This window comes from Labrus bergylta, chromosome 23 (genome assembly GCF_963930695.1).
Source record: "Labrus bergylta chromosome 23, fLabBer1.1, whole genome shotgun sequence".
Classification (NCBI taxonomy): Eukaryota; Metazoa; Chordata; class Actinopteri; order Labriformes; family Labridae; genus Labrus; species Labrus bergylta.
In genome coordinates, this window is record NC_089217.1 from 27,501 (window position 1) to 37,500 (window position 10,000).

General features: G+C 48.6%; 2 protein-coding genes across 4 annotated transcripts in view; one reads left to right on the plus strand and one right to left on the minus strand.

The window, feature by feature from the left end:
- The window catches only part of cpm (carboxypeptidase M), an 18,265-nt gene extending 14,961 nt beyond the window's left edge, over positions 1 to 3,304 (plus strand). Inside the window, exon 10 of the mRNA XM_065951294.1 lies at positions 357 to 3,304. Within this exon, the coding sequence (XP_065807366.1) occupies positions 357 to 626 (270 nt within the window). The 3' untranslated portion in view covers positions 627 to 3,304. The remainder of the gene's footprint in view (positions 1 to 356) is intronic.
- Positions 3,305 to 3,672: 368 nt separating this feature from the next.
- The window catches only part of dmtf1 (cyclin D binding myb-like transcription factor 1), an 8,318-nt gene continuing 1,990 nt past the window's right edge, over positions 3,673 to 10,000 (minus strand). For 2 of the 3 annotated variants that reach the window (XM_065951291.1, XM_065951292.1), the window contains exons 5-16: positions 7,949 to 8,025; positions 7,704 to 7,861; positions 7,595 to 7,627; positions 7,404 to 7,513; positions 7,080 to 7,308; positions 5,782 to 5,933; positions 5,334 to 5,525; positions 5,070 to 5,152; positions 4,780 to 4,968; positions 4,500 to 4,709; positions 4,130 to 4,235; positions 3,673 to 3,951 (exon numbers count right to left, since the gene is read on the minus strand). In XM_065951291.1, the coding sequence (XP_065807363.1) occupies positions 3,917 to 3,951; positions 4,130 to 4,235; positions 4,500 to 4,709; positions 4,780 to 4,968; positions 5,070 to 5,152; positions 5,334 to 5,525; positions 5,782 to 5,933; positions 7,080 to 7,308; positions 7,404 to 7,513; positions 7,595 to 7,627; positions 7,704 to 7,861; positions 7,949 to 8,025 (1,574 nt within the window). In that variant the 3' untranslated portion in view covers positions 3,673 to 3,916. Of the gene's footprint in view, positions 3,952 to 4,129; positions 4,236 to 4,499; positions 4,710 to 4,775; positions 4,969 to 5,069; positions 5,153 to 5,333; positions 5,526 to 5,781; positions 5,934 to 7,079; positions 7,309 to 7,403; positions 7,514 to 7,594; positions 7,628 to 7,703; positions 7,862 to 7,948; positions 8,026 to 10,000 lie in introns of those variants that run through there. The other variant, XM_065951293.1, reaches the window with a different exon arrangement.

Below are 10,000 nucleotides of genomic sequence, written 5' to 3' on the forward strand. Positions count from 1 at the left end.
TACACCTTCATGGTGATCTATACCTTCAGTGTAAACTACACCTTTAGGGCAAACTACACCTTCATGGTGAATTACACCTTCAGGGTAAACTACACCTTCATGGTGAACCACACCTTCATGGTAAACTACACCTTCAGGGGAAACTACACCTTCATGGTGAACTACACCTTCAGGGTAAACTACACCTTCATGGTGAACTACACCTTCAGGGTAAACTACACCTTCATGGTCCTCCCATTAGTTTTCACATCTTTTAGTCTTCATCTGGATTTAAAACATGTCTTTTGTGTGTCTGATTTGTCGGTTTGAGTCCAGCTGCTCTCTTCATGACTTTTACTTTCTTCTGATCCTGACAGGTGAGGTACCTGGGCCACGAGGATTTAACCGAGACGCTTACCATCCCACATGGTCCAGATCAATACTCTGCCATGAAACACAACTTCAGACTACGACAAATCACCACGACGACCGGACACACATCGGCTAATCCCACTGAAGCTACCCTCACACCTACCTCTGAGCAATCATTAAACTGTGCGGGAGGCGGAGCCACCAACAGGCCCACATGGTCGGGCTTAGGTTTGACACTGGGGCTGGTGGCAGTGCTACGATATCAGATCGACTGAAGGAGCGTTTGATCATCGCACGTTTAAATGTAAGAAATCAAAGAACAAAGCCTCGCCGTGGATCAGAGGTTTATGGCGTGGTGTTCTAAGCCTGAACTTTGGGTTTACCAATCGCCAACCAGATTTGTCACCGCCAAACATTCTTCTGAAGATTTGAGACAGAATGGAATGTGTCTTCGTAAAACAGGTGGAGCCCATCTATCGGCTTTTCTGACAGAAAACATATTGAAACTTGAACAAATCAGACGTAGTGTTTTTAGAAACAAAAAAATCTGCTTCTGAATTATTGTAGCTAACGAGCTTATAGCTAACATGCTAACAACCAGTAAGAAGCTAGCTAGTTTTCTGATTAGGAAGCTTCTGTTCACGAACAAATTTGGTATTTGTTCAATGAGAATAAAAAACAACACAGCGAATAAAAACTGTAGCCGTCAAGCTAACAGACCATAAGCTAGTAGCTAGCAGCCAGTAAAGCTAGCTTGTGTGCTAAATCAAGCTGTAAGCACTGAGCTAACCTGTAATAAGGAAGACACGTCCCACGCTTGTCCTTGTCAGTAGCAGCAGCCAAGTCAGCCGATAATCTGGCTAACTGGCAATCTTTAGCTTTGCCACTTACTGGACCACACCCCCTTCACACCAGTTCTTACTGTCTACATGCTCACAGTCCAGCATGAAGATCGTTCTTCTACTCCTCTGTTGGGGAGTATAATGTCTAACGTGATAGAAGCAGCAGATCCATGTTTAGAGAACTTCATTGGCTACAGGAGATGTCAGTCATCGGCACATTTGTGCGTGATTGTCCTGAACCTCAGAGACTCCAGAGACGTGTTCACAGGAACAAACTGTTTTTACGAGGAACATGTCCTTTAATACGAGGGGGAGGAGCTCCAACGTGTCCTTTAATACGAGGGGGAGGAGCTCCAACGTGTCCTTTAATACGAGGGGGAGGAGCTCCAACGTGTCCTTTAATACGAAGGGGAGGAGCTCCAACATGTCCTTTAATACGAGGGGGAGGAGCTCCAACGTGTCCTTTAATACGAAGGGGAGGAGCTCCAACGTGTCCTTTAATACGAAGGGGAGGAGCTCCAACGTGTCCTTTAATACGAGGGGGAGGAGCTCCAACGTGTCCTTTAATACGAGGGGGAGGAGCTTCATTATGAGGAGGAGTTTGATGCTTTAGAAAGGGTCGTATTAAGTCAGAGAAAAAGACATAACAACGATCAAAGTGTTGAAACTGTTCCGACACGAGTCTGAACCCTCTGAGGTGTTTACAACTCTGAGGTCATCAGACGTGTTCATACAGGCGTTCATTCCGATGCGTAGTTTCTGTTGGGGTGTTAAATTCATGCTCAGAGAACAGGTTAGTGGTTTCCAACCTGCGGTTTGAGACCCTCCATTGGGCCTGAAAAAGAATCTGAATAAAAGAAGAACTGGGAGAAGGTAATCTCTGTCTGTACTGGGAGAAGGTAACCTCCGTCCGTACTGGGAGAAGGTAACCTCCGTCTGTACTGGGAGAAGGTAACCTCCGTCCGTACTGGGAGAAGGTAATCTCTGTCTGTACTGGGAGAAGGTAATCTCTGTCTGTACTGGGAGAAGGTTGACCCCTGGACTCTCTCTATTTACAGTTTTTATATTTAGTTAGATGAGTATCCATGATGTCTATTTTCAAACGGGTTTTGAGTTCTCGCCGTCACTCATCGGCCTTCATCACGTGATTTGCCAAAAACGGTTTCAGGTTTTTCTACTTTTGTACTGTTTGATACTCAACACTGTGTAATGTTGTTTTCATGGAGACTGCAGGCTTCAGTCATATTTAAAACTTTGGACCTCGTTATGTGGTAACCCTGACCCCTGACCCTGCACGGGGTAACACTGACCCCTGACCCTGCACGGGGTAACCCTAACCCTGCACGGGGTAACACTGACCCTGTACGGGGTAACCCTGACCCTGCACGGGGTAACCCTGACCCTGTACGGGGTAACACTGACCCTGTACGGGGTAACCCTCACCCTGTACGGGGTAACCCTGACCCTGCACTGGGTAACACTGACCCCTGACCCTGCATGGGGTAACACTGACCCCTGACCCTGCATGGGGTAACACTGACCCCTGACCCTGCACGGGGTAACCCTAACCCTGCACGGGGTTACCCTAACCCTGCATGAGGTAACCCTAACCCTGCATGAGGTAACCCTGACCCTGCACTGGGTAACACTGACCCCTGACCCTGCACTGGGTAACACTGACCCCTGACCCTGCACGGGGTAACCCTAACCCTGCACGGGGTAACCCTGACCCTGCACGGGGTTACCCCCTGCACGGGGTAACACTGACCCCTGACCCTGCACGGGGTAACACTGACCCCTGACCCTGCACGGGGTAACACTGACCCTGCACGGGGTTACCCTGACCCCTAACCCTGAAGGAAACTGTCTGCTCAGTCAGTCTGAAGTCTCATTTCATCTTTTGTGTTTGTTTTTCTTATTTACATTTGAAGACATTTCTTTCACATTAAACCTCAAGTGCTGGACTTAGCTACACTCATGCTTCATGCTAAGCTAGGCTAACCAGTTGTTAGCCTAGTTTCATGCTTAAAATCAGGATGATGATGATGAAGTTTATCTTTGTGTCTGTTTTAAATGTTTATGATGATAATAAAACATCGTCCTGCCACGTCTTTCTGTCCCGACATTTTTTTCTGTAGGAAGTGTTAACCGAGCCTCGATGACCCACAATCTGACCATCGCAAAACAAACATCATTAACCCGAGAGAAATAATCCAAGACGTCAAAAAAAAGAAAAGTTATTTATATGAAAACACATAAACAAACTGAAGGTGTGAAACTAAGCTTCAGTTTGTAGAAGAATCAAAACTCACCTTCTGACTCTCAGCTGGTTTCTATGACAACACTGCCTCCTTGTGTTCTTTAAGAAGAACTGCACACACTCTGACTGACCGATTTCCTTATTTTACTGTTATATTTGTTTTTTTATATTATACGTTATGATGAAGAGTTAAAGTCTGATTAAAAACACGAGAAGCTCTTCATGAAAGGAGAATATTTATTTAGACAAAGCGTCGCTCTTCTTCATTTCATATCAACACAGAAATATTTACACACGTTAGCTTTAATAACATTAAAGGGATGACGATCATCCAGGGTTCAGAGGGAAGCTTGAAACAGATTCAAACTTCTTTTTGAAGTCCAGTTTTTTAAAGATGTGCAGCAGAAGTCTCCACCACAGAAGAAGAACACATGCAGGAAGTAGCCTCCTTGTGTGGTTGAGCTCAGTCAGAGCCGTCCTGGTTCTCCAAGATCGGATCTGAGGACATGGAGGTAAGAACTTCCTGAAACTCTTTTCTCTCAGAAACAAACTGGAGACGAGATCAATCTGTGATTCTTAAATACTCTCCAACGTCTCCTTGTGATGATGGCGGTTTAATTCTTATTTTAGGAGACTCCTCCTTCATATAGATTTCTAAGTGAGGGTCAAAGGTTACCTGTCAGAGTGCTGCTGATGTTTGGAGGCGACACAATCAACACAGTGCTGCCAGACGTTATCCCAGAATGCACCACTGGAGCGTCAACAGACGGGGAACTCAGCTCCTGACACACACACACACAGACACACACACACACACACACACAGACACACACACACAGACACAGACACAGACACACACACACACACACACACACACACACACACACACACACACACACACACACACACACACACACACACACACACACACACACACACACACACACACACACACACACACACACACACACACACACACACACACTTTTTAATGACCTGTAAGATGTTCATGTTGACTGTTAAATAAAAATATTTTTGTTGTTTACCTTCTCCGTGAAGCCATCTGTCATTGGCTCCTGTGTTTCCATGACGACGCCCTCTGATCCCTCCAGGAGGCTTGTAGCATCGAGTTGGTCATCCTGGCTCCGCCCCTCTGTCTCTATAACCATGTGTGATTGACTGAGGGTGTCTGAGGAGGCGGGGTCAGAAGTGACGGTCTGGATGATGACGCCGTCTCCGGAGCAGAGGCCGTCGGTCTGAAGCGTAAACAAAAGGTTACCTCATGTCATGTCAACAAAACGACTTTACAGCGTGTGTACAACTGACCGACAGGCTGTGCAGGATGATGTGCTCGTGGGATGAGGGGGAGGAGCCCGTCGTCAGGGTAACCGTGCCGTTATTGGCTAAGCTGAGAGGAAGCCCCTGACCCGTGGAGAGGCTGAGCGGCAGGCCCTGATTGGACGAGGTCTGGAGGTAGTAGGTGCCCGGAGTGCCGGTGGGCTGCAGGTGGAACGACTGAAAACCAGCGAAGAAGAAAACGAGACGAGGCGTCAGAAAGTCGCCTCTCATTTGAACGGCAGCTTTAATTTATTATTTCACATTTTCATCGTTCTTACAGGAAGAATCTCAAAGGTCTGCAGAGCGCCTGCATTCAGCGTGATGGTGTCACTGTCGTTCGCTGCTGCAGACGAGTCGGAGGCTGACAGAGAAACACACACACACACACACACACACACACACACACACACACACACACACACACACACACACACACACACACACACACACACACACACACACACACACACACACACACACAAAGTCAGAAATCGATCTCACTTCGAGCCATGCTGATGAATATCTGGATCACAGAGACTTACCCAGGTGCGTGATCTGCAGCGGGATTTGTACGGGGATCTGTAGCGCTGCTACAGAGTTGGGGGCGGGGCTACTGCCTCCGCTCTCCTCCAACCGGGTGAGTCTGATCTGGAGGGAGGAGGGGGAGGAGGGACTTCCTGGTCCGGGTGAGGTCTGTGAGGACGCCATGAGCTCCTGGAGCCCCTTCAGGAGGACTGAGGACACACAGGGATGTGATCGAGACGTTTCTTTCTTTTCTACATTTCAGGTTTCTGAGAAGTGAAGAAAACATTTGTCTGTTGAATGTAAAGTAATGTTTACTCTCTTTGAGCCCCAACGGCTGGGCGTGGCCTGATTCAAATGGTAAATGGTGTGTGATATCACTACGGTTAATTCTTCTGATGGAGTTGGAGCCAGGTCGGGCTGCAACAGCCAATGAGAGTGAGGCGACAGGTAAGCGTGTGTGTTTACCGCTGAAGGGGATCTCCTTGTGATTAGCTACTTGTCTCTTGATGCTCCACCACTTCGACCGCAGCCACTGAGGCGATCGGACGCTGCTCCACCCGCCTGCGAGGTCCTCCCACTTTATTTCATTCTCGTCCTCGACCTCCAGCTCTGCGATCCTGAAAGAGGTTGTTTCATTTCAACACCTTTAGTTAGACAAACGTGCCACGGACATCCAATACCTGCGTATGGGGCTAAGGTCACTCATACGAGGTCGCCCGTACCTGTGTATGAAGTCGAGGTCGCCCGTACCTGCGTATGAGGTTGAGGTTGCCCATGCTCGTACCTGTGTATGAGGTTGAGGTCGCCCGTACCTGCGTATGAGGACGAGGTCGCCCGTACCTGAGTATGAGGTTGAGGTCGCCCGTACCTGCGTATGAGGACGAGGTCGCCCGTACCTGAGTATGAGGTTGAGGTCGCCCGTACCTGCGTATGAGGACGAGGTCGCCCGTACCTGAGTATGAGGTTGAGGTCGCCCGTACCTGTGTATGAGGTTGAGGTCACTCGTACCTGTGTATGAGGTCGAGGTCGTCAGTACCTGTGTATGAGGTTGAGGTCGCTCGTACCTGTGTATGAGGTCGAGGTCGCTCGTACCTGTGTATGAGGTCGAGGTCGCTCGTACCTGTGTATGAGGTCGAGGTCGTCAGTACCTGTGTATGAGGTTGAGGTCACTCGTACCTGTGTATGAGGTCGAGGTCGCTCGTACCTGTGTATGAGGTCGAGGTCGCTCGTACCTGTGTATGAGGTCGAGGTCGCTCGTACCTGTGTATGAGGTCAAGGTCGTCAGTACCTGTGTATGAGGTCGAGGTCGCTCGTACCTGTGTATGAGGTCAAGGTCGTCAGTACCTGTGTATGAGGTCGAGGTCGCTCGTACCTGTGTATGAGGTCGAGGTCGCTCGTACCTGTGTATGAGGTTGAGGTCGCCCGTACCTGTGTATGAGGTCGAGGCGTCAGTACCTGTGTATGAGGTTGAGGTCGCCCGTACCTGTGTATGAGGTCGAGGTCGTCAGTACCTGTGTATGAGGTTGAGGTCGCTCGTACCTGTGTATGAGGTCAAGGTCGTCAGTACCTGTGTATGAGGTTGAGGTCGCTCGTACCTGTGTATGAGGTCGAGGTCGCTCGTACCTGTGTATGAGGTCGAGGTCGCTCGTACCTGTGTATGAGGTCGAGGTCGCTCGTACCTGTGTATGAGGTCGAGGTCGTCAGTACCTGTGTATGAGGTCGAGGTCGTCAGTACCTGCGTATGAGGACGAGGTCACCCGTACCTGCGTATGAGGTTGAGGTCGTCCTCTTTCATCCACTCCGTCCCTCCGCTGTGTTTCCAGTTGAGGTAGTTCAACCATTTGGACCGACACTGTTTCTCTGAGCGCGTGCGGACCTGATCAGCCACCGTCGCCCAGGAAACGCCTCCTGTGACGGCTGACCCTGGTGTTACGCCCGCCATCTCATACACGACCTCGGCCAGACGCCTCTCCTCCTCCTCGTTCCATTTACCTGATTTTAAAAAGACGACAGATACAATCTCGCCTTAAATCAATCCACTGTCAAAGTTTCATCTTGAATTCTGATGTCATCTGTTGCTTCTGTACCTGTGTTACAGGTGTCCTTCATCAGTCGGCAGCGGTCTTTGACAGAAGAGGCGCTGCGACCCAGCGCGGCGCCGATAGTGGCCCAGTCGTTCCCGTGTTTCTCCCTCAACCTGCCTCAGAGATGAAGATTACATCAGAGTGAATCAAGAGATCAGGAAATGCTTAAAGAAGCAGAGAGGTGTTTGTCTTACGCTTTGAGCTTCTCTATCTCATCAGGAGTGTACCTATGGAACAAAAACACCAATACCTTTAGAAACTGAAGTTTGGATGTTTGTCACAATCTTTTCCTTGTAAACTTACTTTCCAACATGGTTTCTGTTGTCATACATTCGTAAAACTCGTCTGTAGACGGCAAACAGTGGCCGGTTTAAGCCTAAAGCTACAGAGCGGTAAAAATCTTTCCTCTCTTCTTTGGACATCTCAAAAATTATCTCTGCAGGGTCGTCGATACCTCTACCCTGAAACACAAAAACAAACGATCAAAGACCATAAAGATCATCTCCAGACCCGAACGTGATCAGATTTTAAAACAAAGAGTTTCATACCTTCACGTATCTTTCTATGTTGCTCATCAGGACGTCGATCTCCTCTTTGGACCACATACCCTGCTTCCACTTATGACCTGAACACACACACAGGTACACACACACACAGTTACATTCTACATCACTGCTTCCACTTATGACCTGAACACACACACAGGTACACACACACAGTTACATTCTGCATCACTGCTTCCACTTATGACCTGAACACACACAGACTTACATTCTGCATCACTGCATCCTGTTGGTCAGTGTGTACCTCTGTGTGTGTACCTGTGTTGGTCAGTGTGTACCTGTGTGTGTGTGTACCTGTGTTGGTCAGTGTGTACCTGTGTGTGTGTGTACCTGCGTTGGTCAGTGTGTACCTGAGTGTATGTACCTTTGTTGGTCAGTGTGTACCTGCGTGTGTGTACCTGTGTTTGTGTACCTGAATTGGTCAGTGTGTACCTGAGTGTATGTACCTTTGTTAGTCAGTGTGTACCTGTGTTAGTCGGTGTGTACCTGAGTGTGTGTACCTGTGTTGGTCAGTGTGTACCTGAGTGTGTGTACCTGTGTGTGTGTGTGTGTGTGTGTGTACCTGTGTTGGTCTGTGTGCACCTGTGTGTGTGTACCTGTGTGTGTGTACCTGTGTTGGTCAGTGTGTACCTGAGTGTGTACCTGAATTGGTGAGTGTGTACCTGTGTTGGTAAGTGTGTACCTGTGTGTGTGTACCTGTGTTGGTCAGTGTGTACCTGAGTATGTGTACCTGAGTGTGTGTGTACCTGAGTGTGTGTACCTGTGTTGGTCAGTATGTATCTGAGTGTGTGTACCTGAGTGTGTGTACCTGTGTTGGTCAGTGTGTACCTGAGTATGTGTACCTGTGTGTGTGTGTACCTGTGTTGGTCAGGGTGTACCTGAGTGTGTGTACCTGAGTGTACCTGTGTGTGTGTACCTGAGTGTGTGCACCTGTGTTGGTCAGTGTGTACCTGTGTGTGTACCTGGGTGCGTGTACCTGTGTGTGTGTACCTGTGTTGGACAGTGTGTACCTGTGTGTGTGTACCTGCGTGTACCTGCGTATGCGTACCTGTGTATGTGAACCTGTGTTGGTCAATGTGTACCTGAGTATGTGTACCTGGGTTGGTCAGCGTGTACCTGTGTGTGTGTACCTGTGTTGGTCAGTGTGTACCCGAGTGTGTGTACCTGTGTGTGTGTACCTGTGTTGGTCAGTGTGTACCTGTGTGTGTGTACCTGTGTTGGTCAGTGTGTACCTGTGTGTGTGTGTACATGTGTTGGTCAGTGTGTACCTGAATTTGTGTGGACCTGTGTTGGTCAGTGTGTACCTGAATGTGTGTGTACCTGTGTTGGTCAGTGTGTACCTGTGTGTGTGTACCTGTGTTGGTCAGTGTGTACCTGTGTGTGTGTGTGTACCTTTGTTGGTCAGTTTGTACCTGTGTGTGTGTACCTGTGTGTGTACCTGTGTATGTGTACCTGTGTTGGTCAGTGTGTACCTGTGTGTGTGTACCTGTGTTGGTTAGTGTGTACCTGTGCATGTGTACCTGCGTGTGTGTACCTTTGTTGGTCAGTTTGTACCTGTGTGTGTGTACCTGTATATGTGTACCTGAATGTGTGTACCTGAGTGTGTGTACCTGAGTGTGTGTACCTTTGTTGGTCAGTGTGTACCTGTGTTGATCGGTGTGTACTTGTGTGTGTGTACCTGTGTTGGTCAGTGTGTACCTGTGTGTGTGTACCTGAGTGTGTGTGTACCTGAGTGTGTGTGCCTGTGTGTGTGTACCTTTGTTGGTCAGTGTGTACCTGTGTTGATCGGTGTGTACTTGTGTGTGTGTACCTGTGTTGGTCAGTGTGTACCCGTGTGTGTGTACCTGAGTGTGTGTGTACCTGTGTGTGTGTACCTGTGTTGGTCAGTGTGTACCTGTGTGTGTGTACCTGAGTGTGTGTGTACCTGTGTGTGTGTACCTGTGTTGGTCAGTGTGTACCTGTGTGTGTGTACCTGAGTGTACCTGTGTGTGTGTACCTGTGTATGTGTACCTGTGTATGTGAACCTGTGTTGGTCAA